Source organism: Asparagus officinalis, chromosome 7 (assembly GCF_001876935.1).
Source record: "Asparagus officinalis chromosome 7, Aspof.V1, whole genome shotgun sequence".
NCBI lineage: Eukaryota > Viridiplantae > Streptophyta > Magnoliopsida > Asparagales > Asparagaceae > Asparagus > Asparagus officinalis.
Window position 1 is genome coordinate 139,015,661 of NC_033800.1, and position 24,953 is coordinate 139,040,613.

Sequence of the window (24,953 nt, forward strand, 5' to 3'; positions counted from 1 at the left end):
CGTGGCCGCGCTGATGCTGGTGAATATACCCGGATCCCTCTCCCTCTGAACTGATTGCTGCTGCCCGGCAGCAAATCCGTCAGTAGCTCCTTCTCCTCCTCCTCCTGAAGAGCCAAGGGTCTGCTGGATATTGTCATGGACGGCGACAACGTGGGCATCACCACCACCTTCTCGGCCATCATTATAATCAGAAATCTGGACCTCCTCCTCGATCCCCTGCAAGAAGACCGACCAGAGACGAGATCGGAAGGGGTGCATGAGATATAGAATATTAGGAAACGGGGAACAAAAATAAGCGGACTGCTAGCTACTTAATAGCCAGATAGGAGTATTAGCTTTCTCATCGGAGCCGGCATGGGGGTTGTCGGCTGTGATGGCGCCGGCCATCTCCATATAATTAGCTTCCTCCTCCTCCTCCTGATGATGATCAGTAGCTCCTCCTACTCTCAATGATTGCTGGCTGAACATGCACAATTCAAGTCATATTGAATACCTTCTACCTAGTTTCTCTGACCACTCCCCTGGTTTGGTAGCCATATATGATGAATGTATTCAGGGAAAGAAATCTTTCAAATTCTTCAAGATGTGGACAAAGCATGAAAATTATTTGCCTACTATAACTTCAGTCTGGAACACTAAAGTGACAGGTTATGCCATGTTTTCAGTTTATTCAAAGCTCAAGCTTCTTAAAATTGCACTAAAGGAACTGAACAAAAGGCATTTCAAAAACATCAGTGAACAAGTGATAAGATCAAAACAAGCTCTTCAAGATGCACAGAAAAACCTGCAAGTGGATCCTCTTAATCAGTCCTTCATTGATCAAGAAAGGAAATGCACAGTCTCTTATAATAAATTACTGGATTGTGAGCTCTCTTTCTATCAACAGAAATCAAGAATTTTATGGAGCCTTCAAGGTGATAGATGTACAAGCTACTTCCACTCCGTGATTAAATCCAAAAGACATCAAAATAGAGTCATGGTCCTCTATAATAATGCAGGGGAAAAACTCACAGATGGAGATGAAATAATATCTGAACTTATCTCCTTCTACAAGAGTCTGATGGGCACAACAACTGACACTGTCAAGCCAGACAAGAAAATTATTGGCAATGGCCCTTGTCTAAGTTCAACCCAAGCTAGGAATCTGATAATTCCAGTCAGTAGAGAGGAAATTAGAGATGCTGTTTTCTCTATGTCAGAAAATAAAGCCCCAGGTCCTGATGGGTTCAGCATGTCTTTCTTTAAAACTGCATGGGGAATTATTGGGGATGAAGTCTCTATTGCCATTGAAGATTTTTTCAAGAATGGTAAGTTGTTGGGTGAGATTAACTCCACGTCCATTAACCTAATCCCTAAAGTTCAGTGTCCTAAAATGCCATCAGACTTTAGACCTATAGCATGTTGCAATTGTCTATACAAATTCATTTCAAAAATCCTAACAAATAGGATTAAATCAGTGATGGGATCACTAGTTAATGAAGCACAAAGTGCTTTTGTTAAAGGGAGGCAAATAACTAGTAATGTTCTCCTTGCACATGAGCTTGTCAAAAATTACAGCAGGAAACACATATCTCCAAGAGTTATGCTTAATATGGATATCAAGAAAGCTTTTGACACAATCAACTGGGATTTCCTCAAGGAGATGTTATGTGGATTGGGGTTTCCTGAGACTATGATAGGCTGGATTATGGCCTGTATCACCTCTCCCAAATACTCTATTGCATTAAATGGATCTCTACATGGCTACTTCAAAGGCAAAAGAGGACTGAGGCAGGGAGACCCCCTCTCACCTTATCTCTTTATCCTTGGTATGGAATACCTTTCAAGAAGCTTGAATATGCTAAAAGATGACAAGAAATTCAAATTCCACCCAAGGTGTGGCAAATTCAGTATCACCCACTTGATTTTTGCAGATGACCTCCTCCTATTTGCAAGAGGTGGCCTGTATTCTGTAAATAAACTGCAGCAATGCTTCAGGGAGTTCAGTGCAGTGTCAGGTCTTGAAGCAAACTCAAATAAATGTTCGATATTTTTTGGAGGGGTTGATGTCTCAACCAAGACAACAATTATTAACAGTGTGGGATATCCAGAAGGAGCTATGCCCATTAGGTATCTAGGTGTACCTCTCATCTCCAAAAGATTATCATGCTTGGATTGTGCACCTTTGCTAAACAAAATCAAAGATCAGTTTCAGTCCTGTGCAAACTACAGACATTTATCATATGCTGGAAGACTTCAGCTAATCAAAAGCACAATTCTAGGAATTCAAGTGTTTTGGACATCCAACTACATCTTACCTGCTGGAGTTCTTCAGAGAATTGATATTCTTTGTAGGAACTTTCTGTGGGGGAAACAGGATCACCAGGTCAAAGCTAATTCCTTGGTTGCATGGGACAAAGTGAGTTTGGGGAAAAAATATGGAGGCCTGGGAATATACTCTGCCTCCATGTGGAATTATGCTTCAGGTCTGAAGATTTTGTGGAATATACATATCAGGAAAGAAAGCCTCTGGATGAAATGGATACATGGCACCTATCTTAAAAACAGAGATATTTGGCTTGTTCAAGCTAAAAGTGGCGACTCATGGATGTGGAAACAAATCTTAAAAACCAGGGACAAAGCTTTGTTCTCAAATGGAGGGGTTGATAACTTGATGCAATTGATTAACTCCTGTGTTAATAATTCAAAAGTTCAGATGTCAGTCCTCTACCATGCTCTCTCAGCAAACTCTGTGCCTGTACCATGGTATAACACAGTCTGGGAAGGAATCAGTTACCCAAAGCATTCTTTTTTGAGTTGGCTAGCTGTGCAAAACAGGCTGCAAACTCAAGATAGGCTTCTCAAAAGAGGAATTATACACTACAAGAAATTACATCTTTAACGAAGGGATTTCCCTTCGTTAAAGAGCTAAAAACCTTCGTTATTATATGCTAACGACGGGGGAAAATCCCTTCGTCACCCGTCGTTGAAGCCCTCTTCGCTAAAGGGTCACGAAGGGATATACTACCCGTCGTTATAGAGTCTATAACGACGGAACATATTACCGTCATTAATATTTACGACGGTAATTATCACCGTCGTTACTATCAGTGACGGGGATATTTTCCCGTCGTTACCATCAGTGACGGGATATTTTCCCGTCGTTACCATTAGTTACGGGGATATTTTTCCGTCGTTACCATTAGTTACGGGGATATTTTCCCATCGTTGAAGACTAATTAATGACGGTTGGATACAGTCGTAGAAGTCCTCATAATGGGTAATTAGTAACCCATTAACGACGGTGCTTTCCCTTCGTTGATGAACAAAATACGGTTTATAAAACCGTCATTGTAGACTACAAATTTCTAATATATATTAATAATAATTTTTCCATTCATAAACAACTATCATATTATTCTCAACCTGACACTAAGATTCACAATACAAATATATTAAAAATGCCCAATAATGAATAAAAGGAAAAATAAAAATTCCATTCATTAATAACATCAATAAATAAAATTCTTCCATCCTCAAATATTCAATACTAATAACAAGAGTTAATATCCTAATTGTTCCAAAAAAAATACATGAAACTATCTATAACAAATTAAAATAAAAGTTTGGGGAAGACACATTCTTTCATCTCTAATCATCGTCAAAAGAAGACTCGAGCTACCCCACCTCTCCTAATCTTGCATGGATAACCTGAAAATTTAAAAAAAAATCACATAATTAAGAAATATCAACTAAGCAAATATTATCTTATTAAGTAAAAATCGTACTTTCTCTAGTGCAAATAGTCAATCATATAAGTATATAAGAGATTTTACAAAAAATAATTACCTAGTCCTGCACATGTTCTCGAGTTTGAGGAGTCAATGAAGATTGTTGCCTAAAAAAAGTTGAATCCTGGTAAGATATACAGTCCTTTGTGAGGCTTCTTTCACCCTCAAAGACCTACGACAAACAATCAATTCATTTTAGTATAGGTAAGATATACAATGAAAACTTTATAGCAAGTTTTCATATAGAATTCATCCACACCTAAATGGATACAGTGGTTTGTTGATCCTGGTAAGTGCTAAAAACTTGAGATTTCTTGGTTGGGATAACAATGTTTCTAGGGATCAATTTGGTCATCACGGTCGTTAACAGTCTCAATTCCAAGAGTAAGTGGTGCAACATCCAACAGTAGGATATCTGCATTGATATTGTATTACAATAAGACAACAATGAAGTAATTTTTGCAATCAACTACAAATTTAAGGTTTCCTGATTTTTTTAACCTTTAGTTTCTTCACCACCCTCACCACTCAAGGTACTTCCTTGTACTGCTCGCATTCTCTCCTTAGCTTTCCAAGATCACGGTTGTCCTTGCTTATGTCCTTTCCGTGTTATTTCTTGATCAATTTGATGAAGTACTCCATGATTCTTTGATCAAAGTCCTCACTTGCATTGCCCAAAAAAGTAAATATAAGAAATGAGCTAAGAAACTGAATGCAGGTTTCAAATCCAATGAAAAAAATTAACACTTCATTGGCAAGAAGATGTAGATGAGTATAAGGTGACACACTAAGTAATTCTAAATGAAGAATATGAATGTGAAATTGTACAAACTACATACTGAACTATGGAAGTGAAGTAAAAATTTTGCAAATGTGACAACATCAAAAAACATGTATATTACCTCCAAGATGAGTGTCACCATTTGTTGCCAGGACCTCAAAAACACCATTATCAATAGTCAAGATGCTGACATCAAATGTGCCACCACCAAGGTCAAAAACAAGGATGTTCTTCTCCCCTCCCTTCTTACCTAGACCATAGGCAATGACAACAGTTGTTGGTTCATTGATAATTCTTGCAACATTCAAACCAGCAATTACACCAGCATCCTTGGTTGCCTGCCTTTGAGCATCATTAAAGTACGTTGGATGAAAAATTAGAATAGTGAATATTAGCCATTAAACATGTCATAGAAGATGTTTTAAGTGAAAAGGGGAATAAGATGTATAATTTATTCTACCTGGGACAGTCACAACAGCATCCTTAATTTTCTTTCCAAGAAATTCCTCAGCTGTCTCCTTCATTTTAGTGAGAACCTTTGCACTAATCTCCTCAGGGTTGAAAACTTCATGTCTCAAAAACCAAGGTTAATCATGCAGCATCATGTCAACACTTTGATCATGAGAATTGTGTCCCTGAAGCAAATATTAAAACGGGAAGCATAGGATATTTTCACTGTTATGCATATTTAAGTTGAACAACACCTTAGCATCCTGAAGTTCAGGTGAAGCACAAGCAGATACTTGCAAAAGCGAGGAACATACCCATACTTGAAACCTTATGAGACGCAAAATGGGCATCCTACAATAGATTTAAGTTCAAAAAGTTTTATGTGATGAAATCAGAAACTAACACAGCAGGATCATAAAGGTGATGCCTTATTTATTTCATTCCATAGTAAAGTCAGCAACAACTGGACACGAGAAAGCACAAAACGGATATTAAAGGCCTTTGGATGAACTGGAACAATGCTTATTCTTATGGTTCTCCGCCAAGCTCAACTCGCAAATTGTCATATGGATAGACTTTTGGGGCCTACAACAGAGGAAGTCAGCAGAAAATATATAACGTTATATAAACCTACAAACACTATTTCCACAGGCTGCCATGAATTCAAAAGAATTTCAAATGCTTTTGACTTCACAAGATCTTTGCCAGACATGAACATTTTCCACAATAAAAAATACCGAAATTTATGTGTTCTGAGTTAAATTTAGTCATTTTAAAGGCTCGGGGGAATCCAAACTAATTGAATTGGATCGAAAATAGATTTAAACAAAGCATGCAAAATATATATAAACAGGCAGCAATGACATCACGGTAATGATATATTGGCTAAAATAGAGGAACCTACAGATATTATCCTCTGAGGCAAGTTAGATGCCATTGATGAGTTATATTCAGAAACATTGTTAGGAAAAATACTATTGCTCCATCAATTTACAGTCTGAAATATAAGACACTGGAAACTATCACAAAGAATTTTCTTTTATCACTTTATTAACTGTAGAACAACTAATACATGTTTAGGAAAGAATGCAAACATGTAACACCATCACCGATAAGGTCAGAATTTCCTTTAATCAACTCAGGGCTGTAGCCTTTTATTACCGGTGAAGCATCTTTTGTACAGAAAACATGTGATAAATCTACACCCTATGCAAGAAAGGCAGAATTCTTAAAATTCAACATAAACCAAGATATGAATATCTTTTAAGTATGAACGTACTAAAACAAACATGGAGAATAATGAAATGTAACATAAGAGGCATTACTAACAATTTTTAGGGCGGATATAGCAGCGAAATATGTTGCACCAGTATATTCACGGCATCCACCAAATCAAAACTAACAGGAAAAATGAGAACATGGGTTTCTCTTGGTTCACCCAATTATAAAGAAAATCAACAAATGAAGACCCAAATCAAAAAATTTGAAAGTTTGTTGTGATGACATTATAAGAAAAAAAAATGAGTTAAGAAAACACATATGAAAGGAGCATAGCTTTGCAAGATCTGGAACCAGAGCTCGTACATTTTGAAAGGGTATATGAAAAGAAAGTGGTAAGGTTCTGCACTCATTCACCCATGGCTCAACATATTCCTTTGTTGTTGGTATTGACATAACATAATCATCTGTAGAAAGAAGAGAAAACAATTACAAGAGAATAAAAGGAATATATTACAAGAGAAAACAATTTCCCCCATAAGTTTCATGGCTATTCAATGATAATCAATAAAAGATCACTAATAGAATATGATGAGAGAAGTGGATATGAAATTAAGACAAACTATATCATTTATATGTTTGAGAATCAGGGTTTTGGTGCCAAAAAATGTATTATAGTAGAACACATAATTCATCAAAGAAACAAGCACATGTTACTCTGCCTAGAACCACACAGATGTGACATTTCAAGTGGAACAAATTCATACAAATCATCGCCAAAACTTGTACATGTTTTACTGCTTGACAACCGGTTAGAGACGCCCTAATGAGTTGCAATTTATAATATTAGCTTCATGGCTTCAAAAAAAAAAGGATGGGCATAGGTTATTAATTCGTCAAATAATTTTGCTCCTAAACATAGCAAATATAAACAATATCACAGACATGTACAAATACAGACAATTATGTTCACACTTACATTTTCTCTCGTCCTTAGGCTTCCTCCCGAAACTGTTTTCATTCTACCAAGAAACCCTCCATCAGAATAAGCCATTAAAATCAAAATTCACATGAAGATGCAAATGATCAATTACCTTTGCATTGTTGAGCCTCGCTAGCAGCTCCTTATCAATGCGATTGTCTTCTGGTGCCCTACACAAAGCTCAATATATGCTATAAGTTCTAAAGCAAACTAAAAGAAATTAATCTAATGAAGATGACTGCAATATGCGACAAGAAAGTACTTTTTGTTAGCTTCCTGGGTGTTTTTTTGGAACGAATTTCTGCACATAACCATATTTCAAAAATAAAAGTTCAAAAAAGTAAAACAGGGTTATTTACTATATATCCACAAATTAACCATCCTTGCAGGTTTGCCCCAAATTCTACCACTGTTCAAATACCAACGAATTATCCACAAAAAAATCATGCAGTACTTTGCTAATGCAATTGTTCGCTAATGCAAAGAGTACAAAACATATAACTATAATGTCTTTCACCTGCTAACTATATCTTCCAATTCTCCTTCGAAGTCTCACCAAGTATCGTATGTACTACTAATTTCAGGAGGAAACAGATGTAAAACCGCAGAATCACAAGGATGAACTGAGAGGCTAAGGAGAACCATTGAACTGAGCTTAGAAACAAGGTGGCTTTTGGAATCAAATGCCTAAGCAGAATACATCTGAAAATACCCAAATTAGGGTTAGGGTTTTGAGGTAGAGGACTTACAAGTCAGACGTCCAGCGAAAATGAGGAGCATGAGAGGCGGCGAGGTCAGATTTGGGGAGGAAGAACTAGGGTTTTTTGAGGGGCACTCGGTGGTAAATGGGTTTGGGGTTTTTTTATGAGAGAGAGAGGATGGGGTTAGGGGGGATTGCGTTGGTTTTTTTCTTTTGATTTTCGTGAAAATAAACGGGGGGAAAGTTCCCTCGATTGTGTGAATAGGCAAAAACGGGGGTTAGATGGTGATTTGGGTTTCGGGTTATTTATATTAATTTTGATTACTATTCCTATTATCATTAGGAGTTATGATTAATGAAGGTAATGGACCCTTCGTCTTTAATGAGACCCAATAACGACGGTATTAGGATCAAATTAATGAAGGGACTAAAAAACCGTTATCAATCTCACATCATTCCTATAATATTTGTAATCACTCGACGAAGGCTTTAAAAACCCGTCGTTATTATATGCACATTAACGACGGTCAACTAATCCCTTTACTAATTTTGGTCGTTAAATACTGTGTAGTGATAACCAGTAACTCCTGCTGTTTATGTACAAGAGCTGAGGAGAATAGAGATCACTTGTTTTTTGATTGTCATTTCTCAAGTGAAGTCTGGTTGCTTGTGATGGATTGGCTGAAATTTTCATGGAGATCTTGTGTGTGGAATCATATTATGGACTGGTATTGCTACAAGTTGAGAGGTAAGGGAGACAGGCAAAAGATCAAAAGGATGGCTCTCTCCTCAACACTATATTGCATATGGATTGAGAGGAATAACAGAATTTTCAAGAATAAATTCAGGAATGCAGTCCAGGTGTTCGGGGAAATAAAGATCAGTATGCTATACATCATCCTCAATAGTACAAGTCTTCTTGACAGCAGAGATTGGATACTGTCACTATAGATGTAAATAATTAGAATATGAAGTTGTAATCTCATATTTTGAGTATCTTGATGTACATTCTTTTCATATTTGGTGAATGAATAAAGTCTTTTTAATTGACCAAAAAAAAAAAGAGATCAAAGGGGTGAGATCGATATAACCAGAGGTGACTATTTTTGGATTTTATTGGTAAGAGGATGAATGTTGGTGCTGATCTGCATGAGGAGAGGTGCTCTGCATGCGGAGGGTGGGACTATATTTATAGTGGGTCTTGGTGAGGGAATCTTGAAACGAAGCTCGATCACGGAGCTGAGCTGTCGGTATCTATAACAGCTGCACGCCACCGTACCCTGGGTGATGATAGACTTCCATGCATTATGGCGACTCTAATTAGTTAAGACGAGGATAAGATAACTTTTTTGGTCAATAAAGTTTCACTTTTAGGCTTGTTGCGTTTGGGTCCAAAGAAAAATGAGGAAAAGGAAAAAGAAAAGAAAAAAAAAAAAAAGGTCGAATGAAAGCGAAATGATCGAGTTTCCTTCTCACCTTTAGTCACTAAACCGGCCCTCATCAGCCCTCACTAGCGGAGGTATTCTCCTTGACTAGCTAGGTCGTTTAGAGAATCTGACCTACTCTAATCATCGATCAGCAAGCTAGATATCAATTATTAGGACACTAAACTCGCCTTTAAATGGCTTACAAAGGAATAAGGAAGCTGTAGAGCGTCGACATTAATGGTGTGTTTGGGAGTTTACTTAGGGAAGGGAAGGAAGGGGAAGGAAGGGGAAATTTTCCCCTTCCTTCCCCCTCCATTACACCCCAATTTGGGGTGTAAGAATTTGGGCCAAATTTCCCCTCCATTCCCCTCCTCTACCCTCCAAAATAAAACTCTCAAACAAGGTTAAAATGAAACTTCCCTTCCCTTCCCCCTCTCTACCCTCCATCCAAGCAGGCCATAAGAAAAAGGAGATTCTAATTAAAATCAGCCGTCTCACTCCTGCCTGCCCTAAATCAAAATCAAACCCAAATCAAAAATTAAAAATATAAAACCAAATCAACCCCCCCCCCCCCCCCCCGCCCGAACTGCGCGAAGCAAGTATGAAAATGCTAGAGCTGGAATAGCCAGAAAGTATGAAAAGCTAAAGACGTTTCACACAGACCTGAAACCCTAACCCTGAATCAACAAACTCAACCTAACCGTTTCAAAACTTAACAAAAAACACTTAAAATAAAAAATTATAAATATCACCTTATAAAATAGAAAATTACAAACAACCCCCGACAATTCCTAAACTAAAATACCCTCAAAAAAATTATAAAAACACCCTAAAAACTCAAAACATACTAGTGACACTGAAAATTTCAAACCATACGAGTAGTCCCCAGAAATTTTTTGAACTTACAAAAAAACACCCTAAAATTTTGACAATTATAAAAAACATCTCAAAAATCAAACTAAAAAACAAACTAAAAATTTTAAATCTAAAACATTATAATGAAAATACAAAGAACCCCAAAAGTTTTGAAATTTGTAGAAAGAACTCTAAAACTAAAAAACTTAGAAAACACCATAAAAATTCTAAATTAACAAAAAAAATGAAAATTTCAAACATAAAACGATAAAGCAAAAAATCTAAGAATTACATATAGGCCCCTAAAATGTTTCAAAATTGTAAAAACACCCTAAAACTCTTAAATTTTGCCAAAAAATACCCTTACAACTTTAACCCGTATAGAAAAAGCTTGAAATTTTCAAACCTAAAATAGAACACTATCTATGAATTCCAAACAACCCCCTAAAGGGGAAAGAGGGCTACGACAAGGTGATCCTCTATCCCCTTACTTGTTCATCTTGGGTATGGAATACCTATCTAGGAGCCTTGATCTTTTGAAACTTGACACTATCCCCTTACTTGTTCATCTTGGGTATGGAATACCTATCTAGGAGCCTTGATCTTTTGAAACTTGACAGGAATTTTAAATTCCATCCTAAATAGGAGCCTTGATCTTTTGAAACTTGACAGGAATTTTAAATTCCATCCTAAATGTGGCAAACTAAAAATTTCCCATCTCATCTTTGCCGATGACTTATTGCTGTTTAGCAAAGGGGATTTGTACTCAGTGCAAAAGCTTAAGCAGTGTATCTCTCATTTCAGTTCAGTAATTGGACTGGATGCTAACCCCAGCAAAAGTGCTATTTTTTATGTTGGTGTTGATGATTCTATCAAGGATTCTATTCAAAATTGCTTAGGCTTTTCTGAAGGCAACCTCCCTATCAGATATTTGGGAGTACCTCTTGTATGCAAGAGGTTATCATTCGATGACTGCAGACCTCTTTTTAACAAGATTTTCAGTCAGTTCCAAAATTGGCTATCTCATAGGCATCTATCCTATGCGGGGAGACTCCAGATTATCAAAAGTGTCATCCTTGGGGTTCAACTATTTTGGACTTCAAGTTATATCCTACCTAAAAAAGTTCTTTATGGTATTGATAAACTGTGTAGAGATTTTCTATGGGGAAAAGCTGACTCAAACAAGCCTTCTCTTGTCTCTTGGGATGTTATCTGTAGAAGTAAGGATCAAGGAGGGTTAGGAATCTTCTCAGCAGTTACATGGAACACTGCATCTGCCCTTAAGATCATATGGTTTATTCATACAAACAAGGAGCTCCTTTGGATTAAGTGGATTCATGGCACTTATCTAAAACATAGGAATATTTGGCAGGTTGAGGCTAAAGTTGGGGACTCATGGATGTGGAAACAAATCCTGAAAATTAGAGATAATGTGTTAAATCTCTGTGGTGGAGTTTCAGGTCTTCTTCATCTTATTAGCTCTTGTATAAAGAGTTCTAAGTTGAAAATTTCAGCTCTATATCATGCTCTTCTTCCTATTACACCTAAAGTAGTGTGGAGGGAAACTGTTTGGGAAGGAATTAGTTTTCCTAAGCACAGTTTTGTGTTGTGGCTTGCCATCCTTGACAGATTACTTACACAGGATAAGCTTCTAAATAGGGGAGTTATCAACCGAAATTGTTGCATCCTGTGTTCTGTAAATGCCACTGAATCTAGAAATCACCTATTCTTTGCTTGTTGTTTCTCAAGTGAAGTTTGGAATGGTATTATGGACTGGCTAAGGTTCAATTGGAGGTCATGTGCCTGGAATTTACTCCTGGACTGGTATAATATCAGGTTGAGAGGGAGTGTTTTCAAAAATAAAATCAAGAGAATGGCTTTGGCAGCTACTGTTTACAGTATTTGGATGGAAAGGAATGTAAGAATTTTCACTCAAGTTTGCAAGGGTGCTGATCGACTGATTAAGGAAATCAAAATTGATATCCTGTCCAGCATCCTTAATAGTAAGCTCTTGGAAGAACACAAAGATCTGGTGTTGACACTATGATCCCCTGTGGAATTAGGATCCTGTTTTTGTTGAGGTTTTGCTTTGATGTGGAGGCTTCAATCTAAGGTTGAAATGAGGAGTACAAGTTGTGTCTTGGCTTCTCTCTGCTGCAGCTTCTGAGATTTTGAGCACTGGATGTGCACGTATAAACCTGTGCATGTTTTTTCCCTCAGTTTTGTTTTTTCATTGGGGGTTTTTTCTTCTCTTATTGAGGTTAATTCTTTGAGGAGCTTTGTATATAGTTTCAGCTGTAATTTTTGTTAACTCACATATGTGAGGATATTCTTGATGTACAAAATTTTACATATTGGTGATGAATAAAGCTTTCATTTACCAAAAAAAAAAAAAACAGCCCCCTAAAATCTTAGAATTTGTAAAAAATGCCCGAAGCTTTCAAAGTCGCAATAAACACCCTCAAAAGTTCAAATTTTACAACAAACTTTGTGAATATTTCAAACATACAGATAGTACATTGAAAATATTACAACTACAAATAGCCCCATAAAATTTTTAGGATTTGCATAAAACATCCCAAACTTCTAAAACATAAAACAACACCCTTAAGAATTTAAAATTTGCAAAAAGAGACTAAAAATGTCAAACCCAGGAAACAGTACACTGAAAATTTTAAGAATTATAAATAGTGCTCTGCAAATTTTTTATTTGCAAAAAACAACCTAAAACTTTTAAAACTTTCAAAAACACTAAAAATACAAACTTTTCTTGAAACTCCCACAAAAAAATTAGCCTACAAATAGTAAATTGAAAATCTAGGAGCATAAGCAGCCTCTCAATTTTTTTAGAATTTGAAAAACAATGCCCTAAAACTTTAGCAGTTGCAAAAAACACCGTAAATATTTTTTTAGAATTTATAAGAAACATCCTGAAAAGATAAAAATTTACCGAGAAGTTTTTTAATTTTAATTTTGAGGATGTTTTTAGCAATTTTTAAAATGTTTAGGGTGTTTTCTACAAAGTTGAAATTCTTAATTAACTGGCTACTTGTAATTCTTAGATTTTTAGTATATTGGTTGTCATCTTGAATTTCTAATGACATTTTTTATAAATTTCAGATTTAGAAGGTGTTTTTTAACTTTTAAAGGTTTAGGGTGTCTTTTGCAAATTTCAAAAATTTAAGGGGTTGTTTGTGATCTTAGATTTTTAATTTATACTATACGTAGGTTTGAAATTTTCAGGTTTTTCTGTAAGTTTTGAATTTTATAGGGTGTTTTTCTTACTTTTGAAAGTTTTAGGGTGTTTTTTTATAAATTTTAAAAAAATTTCGGGAGTTGCTTGTAATTCTTAGATTCTTCTATGTACTGTGCTTGGTTTGAAATTTTTAGTTTTTTTTTTTAATTTTGATTTTTTAGGTCTTTCTTGTAACTTATAAAAATTTCGGGGTGTTTACTGTAAATCCCAAAAAAAATTAGTGAGCTACTTATAATGCTTGAAATTTTAGTGTTATTTGCATGTTTTGATATAACCAGAGGTATAACCAGAGGTGACTATTTTTGGATTTTATTGGTAATTTGGAGCTTAGATCCAAAATCCAAATCCGCTACTTTTATTGGCGTGCGATTTTCAGAGAAGATATTTGTCTGTTTTACTTTATGGAATTTATTAGAAAAACGATACAGGCACACCCTCAGGCACACCACCAACCACACCCCCTCTCTATCTACAGTGCAGGGGGCATCACATCAGATTTTTTTAAAAAATCTGATGTGAGGCGCCTGCACTGTAGATAGAGAGGGGGTGTGGTTGGTGATGTGCCTGTAGCGCCTCCCAATTTATTATGCCTCAGTGTAAATATTATCGATTGTTTTCTTTGTCTTCTTCTAATCTTGCTCACTGCTATAGCTTTGAGCACTTGTTTTATGTGGGTTTTGCTTGGTCGTTTTTTTTTATAGAAAGGCATTATTTAATTTGTCAATATTATGAGAAATTTTTCAAAGAAGAAGAAGAAGAAGAAGAAGAAGGTGATAAACAATAAAACGATTAAAAAACAAAATGGACCGAATTGTTTAAGAAAAACACTAGAGGCACACCCTTGGGCACACTCTCAGCCACACCCCCTCACGTGCTACAGTGCAGAGGGCCCCACATGGGATTTTTTAAAAATACCATGTGGGGCCCTCTGCACTGTAGCAAGTAAGGGGGTGTGGCTGAGAGTGTGCCCAAGGACGTGCCTCTAGTGCCTCCCATTGTTTAATCATATCTTTACTTTATTTGATCCGTTTAATTTGTCTTACTCGCCAAAAAAACAAAGGTCCTAAAGGCAGACGTAAGGAAGCATTAGCAGAGGCCCGAAAAGAAAGGAAGCCAAAAAAAAATATAGGTACTTCATTAGTTACAAGCTAAAGCTGGAATCACCAGAAAGTAAAAAATGGAGAGGCGACCAGTAGGGAGAACACGAGATTTGTAGAGTCAAGGTGTTCTCCTGTCGTCAATCTTATTAACCCTAAATCAAAAGCAAACCCAAATCTTATAAGTTGAAGCTGAATGGAGCAAACAGAATCTCTTAATTATGAGTTGGAGCTGACAAGGAGTGCATATACACAACAAAACCAGAAAACCAGCTGTCGGTTATCCGCTATCCCGTCCTTAAAAAGCTAAAAGCTGGAATCACCAGGAAGTCAAGGTGTTCTCCTGGACGTGCCCCCCACGTGAGCAATTCTCACTTTGAATGATACTAGCCATATATATAATTAATTCTAAGCAATTACGTATGGGATAGCTTGTCTTTTCCTAAAGGCGACAAACATTTCTTTTTTCTTTTTCTTTCCGATATTTTCTACCTCCTGTATACTGTAGGCGTCAAAAAATGCTTACAGACATTCAAACACCACTCAAGACGATATAGAAGAATAATATACACGTCATCAAGCAACATATGGCGGCGCGGCAGGACATGGTGCCGCGGCTATGGCGCGGCAGACCAAGGTGCCGCGGCTAAGGCGCGGCAGACCAAGGTACCGCGGCTAAGGCGCGGCAGCCTATGGTGTCGCGGCTTAACCGCTGCAACCTATGGTGCCGCGGCAGTTAAAGCAGGATGCTACAGCAGTTATAATACAGTTATCTGATGATTATTTAAAGTCCACGTGGCGGAGTATCAGAAATAGAACGTGTGCTGATGTGGAAAAGCAGTTAAACCACGAAAAAGGTGGTTAAAGGTCGTGGGAGAACTGTTTCAAACACGTATGAACGTGGGTGTAACTGCCCCTTTAGCCGCGGCAGTGTCGACTGCCGCGCTCTTTGGCCGCGACAGTGTCGACTGTCGCGCCCTTTAGCCGCGACAGCATCAGCTGCCGCGCCTAAAGAGACAGTTATTGACCGGCTATTTCTTCAGTTATCGTCTAAGGAGGCTATAAATACCCCCCTATGGTCATCATGGACAAGGGCTGAGCATTTCCAAAGCAGATTAGAGCAGAGAGCCTTGAGTTTTGGTGAATTAGAGCAAGAGAGAGAGTCTTTCTTCTTCACAAACATCCTCAAGAAGCTTTTGGCCATTCCTAGAGATCTAAGCTCAGACTTGATCTTTGGAAGAGTGAACATCTTACATCGATAAGATATTCGCTTCAAATTCTTACTTCGATAAACGAAGGAAGAATCATTAAACCCCTCACGGTTCAATCAGAATCTGTGATTTGGTGGTCCACGAGTCAAAGCGCTCCCGGCACAGGCAAAGATCCCACGCAAGCAGCGATCCAAACAACGGTCCTGCGTTTGTTTCTCAAGAGTTGTAATTTTCCTTTTGTTGTGTAAAAGAAGTCTTATAAAAAGACTATCTCTTTTGAATTTGTTGTAATCGACCGAAGATATAATGAATTCCATAACAAAACCAACTTTTGACGAAAACATCCCGGCACAGGCAAAGATCCCACGCAAGCAGCGATCCAAACAACGATCCTGCGTTTGTTTCTAAAAAGTTGTAATTTTTCTTTTGTTGTGTAAAAGAAGTCTTATAAAAAGGCTATTTCTTTTGAATTTGTTGTAATCGACCGAAGATATAATGAATTCCATAACAAAACCAACTTTTGACGCAAACAAACTAGCGACCACAGTGGGAGCCAACAGTCTCGCTGCTGAGACCGTCGTGTCGCAGCCAATCATCAAGATCCCGGTTGAATCCATGGTCGAATACGAATTCGACCAAACCAAGTTTGAGGAATATCTCTCATCATCCTCTTCAAGATCTTCATTGTCTCGCAAGTATAAGAGGATCTCACAATTGAGGAAGACTTACATGCCAAAGAAGGCACAAAATGAAGACTCTCGCCTGATTGTTGCTGAGGATTTTACTCGCAACACCTCTGCTCACAATGACTCTTATCTAGTTAAAGAGTCATCGAATCAAAGCCCGCCGGCATTGACGAAAAGAGCTCGTCAGAGACAACGCCAACGCCGAATGCGACGCCTTATTCAAAAAAGAAATAAGATAACAGAAAGGAGATGAAGATGAAACTTTACCCCTTTCATCAACTGGAAGATCCTGAGTAAACTTCTCCTCAAATAACGGAGAAAGTTGGCGTTCCCGATGAGCCGTCTTTTTAATCCTCTTCGAGGCACGAGAATCTCGAGGAACCTCGGAGCTTTCATGTCGAAACTTGGTACGTAATTCGGTTCCTTGAGTCGGCTGAGGTTGAACCTCAGAAGGAGCAGTAAGCCGAGATCTTTTCCTGTTAATAAGCGGGGCAACCTCTTCTTCCTCTTCTTCTGCCTCTCCCTCCTGAGAAAGCCATCTCAAGGTCATCTTGTTGGAGGACGACAGGGGAATGTTCTTTTCCTTCATTTGTATACCTTTTGAAGGAGCACCGGGTAATTTGGGCGAAGAAGCTCGACGAGTCCTGTGAGCCACGGGAGACAAAGGTACATCACCCTCTGCGTCGCCTCGGGTCTCATCCTCTTCGCTGGATGTCTCGAAGTCGTCGCTCTCTTCGGAATCAGCTACCTGTTTTCCTTTACGAGAAGACGTAGCGGGCTCCTTTCCTTTTTTTGATACAATTCTCCGAACTACAGCCTCGGATTCCAGTTCGTGGAGCTTCTTCTTCGCAAGAGGAGTATTGGCGGCTAAAATCCACCGGCAGTAGAGGAAGGTTAAGTAAAGACCAGGCTCAGCGACAGGCAAACTAAATCGAGCTCCGGTACAGCCAGCAACATTCCAGAACCAGGCACGTACCCCATCAATAAGGCCTCCGCAGTTTATCAACCATTTATTGGGATTCCCGATATACAATTGATCGTAGCCGAATTGTCGCGCAAAACGGCAAGGAAAATAAGGCTCAATCCTGCAAATGTTCTTCGATCGAAAAACATTATAGCCTGGGCGAATGTTCATGAGCCAATGAAAACTACCCGTATCGAGAGAGGTCCTGTTAGCCCCAGGCATTTCCTCGTCAACAAGCGTGTCATTATAGGCACCAGAAAACCGAGGGAAACACTTATAGAATTCCCAGCATTTGGCATTCTTGAATTGCCTCACACGGTCAGTCCATGGTCGGGAAGGATATAACCACTTACATCCTTCTAAGAGCTGCAGCAAGGGGATTTCTGGATCAGACGCATCAGGCGCTGACATCATGTCCGATCGATGGAGAACTAGCCACGCCATCAAATAGGTGTACGGAAATTCGACGCTCGACAAAGGAATCTTAGTTGAAGGCTCGGCACCCACTTTGGTAAAGGTGTTGGCTAGGTTACGCAAACCGCTATGGAGGTCAGCAATCATAGCAGAAAGAAGAGATAACCTGCCTCTGACAACTAGTTGCACGGCGGGAAAGAGAACTTCAAGAGGAAGCGCCTCAGAAGACTGATGCGGCACTACACATCTCTTTAGCCAAATGGCCAGATAACCGGAAAGAAGAGTTGCAGGCTTCATTCTCTTTGTGGCTTGCCACAAGAAAGTGTTGAACTTGGTGCCCTTAAGAAAACCACCTTCAGATGACTCAGTTCTGTAAGACTGAGCATTAATCTTCGTGATTAGCTGGTTGACGTCAGAAGGGGTCAGAATCGGTGATTCACAGACTTCTTCACCGGTCGGGCTCTCAAGGTTCTGAAATAGGTAGTCGGCGAACTGTTTTAAACTGACTCGAGCCGCCTTCTTACTCTTCACTTCAATCTTGGCTATCGCTATCTGATAATGACAAGTTAACTCCCAGAGGATGTCATAAGCAGGAGAGCAGGCCTTCTTCATTTTCATCAACTGACGATTATTGGGAAAATATTCTTGGTAAGGAGTATTCCCCAATGGCAATCCGGATACCTTCATCATTTCGTGGAGCGGAAGCCCTAATTCCCCATACTTGGTAAGAAAGGTATTGGTCTCCGGAATATAAGACTCGAACAAAGCCATAAAATGATCTGCACTCACCGGGAGACCATGCATACTGGCTCGGATTGGAGCATATAATCCCAAATCCCGCAACTCCTGATCCCAACGATGGAGTACGTATTTGGTCATCCTAGCCCACCATTTGTCAGGAAGAGAGTGAACCCATCCATAACACCTGAATCTTGGAATGGGAAGTTCTCGACCAACCCGAGCGAGCTTATTCTTTACGGTATTGGCCCTTATCATCAGTTCGTTTTGGGGCCCACCATCTGGTCCAAATATACCAGGGTGAAGACCACGAACATCAGGCCTACCGACGGAGCCAGGAGCGCTAATATCTTTACCAATATAGCCGCAATGAACGTGCTCATGGTCTTCTGTCAAGTGCCACGTCATTTCCCTCGAAACAGCCAAATTCCTCAATTGCAGAAGGGAGTACTGTCGAGGAAATGGAGGAAGGAATAGAAAAGAACCTTCATGTTCATTCAACCAAATTTCAGAGCCACGGCAAAGTTTGTCTGGATCTTCTACCGAATCTCCGAACAGATAATCAGTCTTCTTCAACGGTTCAGTAGAATCTCGAGTTGGAGTTAGGGGTGAATCAGTCAATAGAGCGCGCAGGGTACGACGACCTCCCTCACGAACCAACTCTGGAATACTATTATCACGATTTTCGCTAAATTGGCGAGCCTCTCTAACCAGAAAGTCGCCGTTGAAAGAGGCATGAAGAGTACCACTTTGACCTGGGTCTTCTCTATCAGAGAAGGCCACAGAAGGAAAGGGGACTGCAAAGAAAGGTTGGAAAACAGTTGGACCAAAAAGGCTAACAGACGAGAAAACCTTCACTAAGTAGCCGCGGCAGTTGTTGCTGTCGCGCGTTACCGCGGCAGTATACACTGTCGCGCTCAGGCGCGGCAGTACGAGCTGCCGCGGTAACTGAACAGCGACTCTTGATTTTGAAAAGGCACGAGTTCGACGAATACCCGTGTCTTAACTGTGGTACATGCCTTGATTGAACAAGGTATGTGTTTTGAAGCGTCAATCCCCTCGGTGGGGGATGTCAACTCTTCCCGAATGCCTCTCAACGGAGACAAACGAGGTTATATGCACAAAATCAACAGTTTCAGAGAAGAGAAGTGGAAGAAACTTACCCCCAAAGGATGGAACTGCAGCCTCGACATCCTCAGGTGCTGGTGCCGCTGATTTTCCCTTCGAACCACGAGTCTTCTTTGGAGACATAGTGAGACCGGCCTAAAGAATCAAAAAAAACTAGGGTTTTTGTGAGATCCCAAACAAAAGAACGGAATCGGACCATAAAGCATAAGATGCAGGGGCGATTTTTACCTGGGATTAGAAGAAATCAAGTTAAGAAGAGATCAAAATCAACGAGGAGTCAAAACCCTAGATCTCAAGAAAACCCTAGCACCCGAATAGGAAGAGTTGAAAGAGGGGAAAGCCAGAAAAAATCAACGGGTATATGAGGTTAAACTATTTCCCGAACACTCCGAGGAGTATATGAGTATAAATTGCATCTCTTTGAACCTCCCAACGGGTATATGAGGTTAAACTGTTTCCCGAACACTCCGATGAGTATATGAGTATAAACTGCATCTCCTTGAACCTCCCAACGGGTATATGAGGTTAAACTGTTTCCCGAACACTCCGATGAGTATATGAGTATAAACTGCATCTCCTTGAACCTCCCAACGGGTATATGAGGTTAAACTGTTTCCCGAACACTCCGATGAGTATATGAGTATAAACTGCATCTCCTTGAACCTCCCAACGGGTACATGAGGTTAAACTTTTTCCCGAACACTCCGATGAGTATATGAGTATAAACTGCATCTCCTTGAACCTCCCAACGGGTACATGAGGTTAAACTGTTTCCCGAACACTCCAATAGAGCATATGAGTATAAACTATTTCTCCATTCTTCAACAACAGTTCTGATTCAAGACTTCGACGACGGGCACGCGATAAACGCAGCACCGGAGGAATCTTAGCTATTCTACAAAGCATTGAGTAGACTAAGAGATAAAGAAGTCAAGGATTGAAGCCATTCACAGACCATTCTACGCAATTTCCTCAACAAAGAACTGGAGAAATTGCAGGGAAAGCCTATCATATCCAAAGTATCCCAGACTCCTCTCTAAAAGAAATGATGAGTCTGAGATACTTTGGAGGGGGTATCTGTAGGCGTCAAAAAATGCTTACAGACATTCAAACACCACTCAAGACGATATAGAAGAACAATATACACGTCATCAAGCAACATATGGCGGCGCGGCAGGACATGGTGCCGCGGCTATGGCGCGGCAGACCAAGGTGCCGCGGCTAAGGCGCGGCAGACCAAGGTACCGCGGCTAAGGCGCGGCAGCCTATGGTGTCGCGGCTTAACCGCTGCAACCTATGGTGCCGCGGCAGTTAAAGCAGGATGCTACAGCAGTTATAATACAGTTATCTGATGATTATTTAAAGTCCACGTGGCGGAGTATCAGAAATAGAACGTGTGCTGATGTGGAAAAGCAGTTAAACCACGAAAAAGGTGGTTAAAGGTCGTGGGAGAACCGCGGCTAAGGCGCGGCAGACCAAGGTGCCGCGGCTAAGGCGCGGCAGCCTATGGTGTCGCGGCTTAACCGCTGCAACCTATGGTGCCGCGGCAGTTAAAGCAGGATGCTACAGCAGTTATAATACAGTTATCTGATGATTATTTAAAGTCCACGTGGCGGAGTATCAGAAATAGAACGTGTGCTGATGTGGAAAAGCAGTTAAACCACGAAAAAGGTGGTTAAAGGTCGTGGGAGAACTGTTTCAAACACGTATGAACGTGGGTGTAACTGCCCCTTTAGCCGCGGCAGTGTCGACTGCCGCGCTCTTTGGCCGCGACAGTGTCGACTGTCGCGCCCTTTAGCCGCGACAGCATCAGCTGCCGCGCCTAAAGAGACAGTTATTGACCGGCTATTTCTTCAGTTATCGTCTAAGGAGGCTATAAATACCCCCCCTATGGTCATCATGGACAAGGGCTGAGCATTTCCAAAGCAGATTAGAGCAGAGAGCCTTGAGTTTTGGTGAATTAGAGCAAGAGAGAGAGTCTTTCTTCTTCACAAACATCCTCAAGAAGCTTTTGGCCATTCCTAGAGATCTAAGCTCAGACTTGATCTTTGGAAGAGTGAACATCTTACATCGATAAGATATTCGCTTCAAATTCTTACTTCGATAAACGAAGGAAGAATCATTAAACCCCTCACGGTTCAATCAGAATCTGTGATTTGGTGGTCCACGAGTCAAAGCGCTCCCGGCACAGGCAAAGATCCCACGCAAGCAGCGATCCAAACAACGATCCTGCGTTTGTTTCTAAAAAGTTGTAATTTTTCTTTTGTTGTGTAAAAGAAGTCTTATAAAAAGGCTATTTCTTTTGAATTTGTTGTAATCGACCGAAGATATAATGAATTCCATAACAAAACCAACTTTTGACGCAAACATATACTTGCACATCATTAGTCCACAAGCTGTATATATACATGGAAAAAAGAGAATGAATTGAAAATGAAGAAGAAAACAACATAATTCAACAACTGGGACTAGACGATAAGAAAATACTAAAACAATTATTAATTAAGCACATATATAAATATATGATGTTTGAAAGTGACCAGTACAGCACCATATCTATCATGATCTTCTCACTCTGAACTCGTAGTCATACCAAATTAAGGAAAGACAAGCTTCGAACAAACTGAGCACACAACAGCATCTACCAATAAAAGAGAAAACTCCTCGGACTCTTCGAATGAAAAGATAGGACTTGAAGACTAACTGATTCCACCACCGGCATCATATATACCTACGTACGGAATTGAGCCCACACTTGAAGACTAACTGATTCCACCACGACCACCACCAGCATCATAACTAGGCCGAAGGTCCTGACTGTTAGATAATCTAGTGGGTAGTTCAAATAAGCATGCCTAAAAGACTGGGTCCTTGTTAGTTTTAAACCCATGTTTAAATTGCGTGCCTTAAGAATAGGTCTCATGGGGTAGTGGAATCTGTTAGAGGTTCTCATGGGGGTAGTGGCGTAGCTTGTGGAAGTTGTTTTGTTTTTCAGTTTTACTTTTGCAAATAAATAGATGTGAAGAAGACAGAGGAAGCTGTATCATTTTGACAGCCCAACTCAAGTGTCCCTTGTGTGTGTTCTTGCTACTGCGAGAGTTTTTCTTGAGTGAAAGGCAACATTTGGTATCAGAGCCCGATCAGCGTACTCGTTTCCTGCGATGGCGGACGATAAGCAAGTTGGTGGCGACGGGAAGAACAAGGCGGGTGGAAGCGGCTACGAGCTGACGGCGACACGAACGGTTCCTGCTGTGGTCGGGCCCAAAGTCTTCCCCACCCTGACAAGATCAAACTACAACGAGTGGGTCCTGCTGCTGCAGGTCGGCCTGCAGGCGAGAGGCCTGTGGCGGGCAATCGAAGGCGAAGAAGATCTGAAGGACGAGATCGGCTACCGAAATGATCGTTCGGCGCTGGAGTTGATCCTGCGCTCCGTTCCACCCGAAATGCTGGCAACGCTCGCGGTAAAGAAGACGGCGCAGGAGGCATGGAACACCATCAAGACCATTCATTTGGGCTCGGAGCGGGTTCGTGAAGCAAAGAAGCAAACATTGCGCAGCGACCTCGAGAGATTGAAGCACAAGCCTGGAGAATCCATCGACGAGCTGGCAATGCGCCTAACCGGCATCGTCAACAACCTGTCGATTCTCGGTGATGAGATAAAGGAGGTACAGGTTATGCAAAAATTCCTACGCATCATACCTAAGCGTTATTCGCAGCTGGCGATGTCTATTGACAGCATGGTGGACCTGAACACCATGTCAATGGAGGAGCTAACCGGGAGGTTCAAAGCGGCGGAGGAGCGCTTCGAGCTCGATGCAGAGGAGGAGAGCGGCAGCAAACTCTTGCTCACGGAGGAAGAGTTGCGTGCGCGCATGGCATGGCGCGAACAGGGGGGCTCGTCCAGCAAGCCGCGTGTCAAGTGGCAAGGTGACCGTGGAAATAACACTGTGAGGGACGACAGCGATAGAGACCAGCAGAATGGCAGGCGCGACATCAAGAACGATCGCTGCCGGTACTGCAACAAGAAGGGACACTGGGCTCGTGAATGCAGGATGAAGAAACGAGATGAGATGGCCCACCTCATTCAATTCGAGGACGAAGAACCTGCGCTGCTTACGGCACAGGTGACATCGCTCACAGACACAAGTCTTGAGCCAGAACGCCGCGACGACACGGTACACCTCGTTGAGGAGCGCATCGAGGTTAACCTTGGTGAAGAAGGAGATCAGAAGGAGCCCGTGTGGTACCTAGATACTGGCGCATCCAACCATATGACCGGAGATGTCACTGTTTTCTCCGAGCTAAACCGCAACGTCAAAGGGACGGTGAAATTCGGAGATGGCTCGGTGGTTGAGATTCGAGGGCGCGGCACAGTGCTCTTCACGGCACACGGCGGACGGCATCGAGTCCTCACCTATGTCTACTTCATCCCTCGCCTGCGCAGCTCCATCATCTCAGTCGGGCAGCTCGATGAGGTCGGGTGCTCAACTCAGATCGAGGACGGGATGATGCTAGTTCGGGATCGGCGACGGCAACTGATCGTAAAGGTCGCGAGGACACTCAACCGGCTGTACACCATCAAGCTACAAGTCACACGGCCGGTGTGCTTGGCGGCTTCTACCGGCGAAGACACCTGGCTCTGGCACGCACGGTATGGGCATCTCAACTTCGAGTCTCTGCGCAAGCTTGTGCAGGGAGACATGGTGCGCGGCATGCCACAAATCGAGCACGTCGATCAACTCTGCGATGGGTGTTTGATCGGCAAGCAGCGGCGTACACCGTTTCCGCAAGAAGCTAACTACCGCGCCCGCAATCGACTCGATCTCGTCCATGGCGACCTGTGTGGTCCCATTTCGCCACCAACCCATGGTAAGAAGAGTTATTTCTTGTTGCTTGTTGATGATAAGACCCGCTACATGTGGGTTATGTTGCTATCAAGCAAAGATGAGGCGCCGGCAGCAATCAAAAGGTTCCAGGCAAGCGTGGAGGTCGAGACCGGAAGAAAGCTACGCGCGCTTCGTACCGATCGGGGTGGCGAGTTCACTTCGGTGGAATTCGGGGAGTATTGCGCCAATCACGGCGTACACCGACAATTGACGGCACCGTACTCACCCCAACAAAACGGCGTCGTCGAGCGGCGAAATCAATCGGTGGTCTCCATGGCGAGGTGCTTGTTGAAGGCAAAGGGCATGCCGAAGGAGTTTTGGGGGGAGGCGGTTAACACCGCGGTCTACCTCCTCAATCGCTCGCCGACACGGAGCGTGAACGGCATGACG

General features: G+C 41.1%; 1 protein-coding gene and 2 long non-coding RNA genes across 8 annotated transcripts; 1 reads left to right on the top strand and 2 right to left on the bottom strand.

Moving 5' to 3' along the window:
• Positions 3,640-4,185, bottom strand: LOC109849190. Its single transcript, XR_002249027.1, has 3 exons — positions 4,030-4,185; positions 3,829-3,942; positions 3,640-3,690 (listed from the first exon to the last, which is right to left on the bottom strand). It is a non-coding gene; the product is annotated as an uncharacterized LOC109849190 (long non-coding RNA).
• Positions 4,273-8,041, bottom strand: LOC109849189. 6 transcript variants are annotated; one of them, XR_002249025.1, is made up of 6 exons: positions 7,951-8,041; positions 7,314-7,371; positions 7,199-7,241; positions 5,012-6,686; positions 4,802-4,893; positions 4,273-4,434 (listed from the first exon to the last, which is right to left on the bottom strand). It is a non-coding gene; the product is annotated as an uncharacterized LOC109849189 (long non-coding RNA). The 6 variants fall into 6 exon arrangements; XR_002249022.1 differs by lacking the exon at positions 4,273-4,434 and having other exon boundaries at positions 4,700-4,893; positions 5,012-5,586; positions 6,586-6,686; XR_002249026.1 differs by lacking the exon at positions 4,273-4,434 and having other exon boundaries at positions 4,700-4,893; positions 5,012-5,186; positions 5,256-6,686.
• Positions 10,609-12,230, top strand: LOC109847864. Its single transcript, XM_020417098.1, has 2 exons — positions 10,609-10,687; positions 10,804-12,230. Exons 1-2 carry the CDS (start codon positions 10,609-10,611, stop codon positions 12,228-12,230), a joined length of 1,506 nt encoding a protein of 501 aa, XP_020272687.1.

What these genes read in the sequence shown, in the direction of transcription:
- LOC109847864 (XM_020417098.1), top strand. Translation starts at nt 10,609, where the DNA reads ATGAATTCCAAACAACCCCCTAAAGGGGAAAGAGGGCTACGACAAGGT. An exon ending in CCCTTACTTGTTCATCTTGG is followed by an intron (nt 10,688 to 10,803) that starts GTATGGAATACC and finishes GAAACTTGACAG; the next exon opens with GAATTTTAAATTCCATCCTA.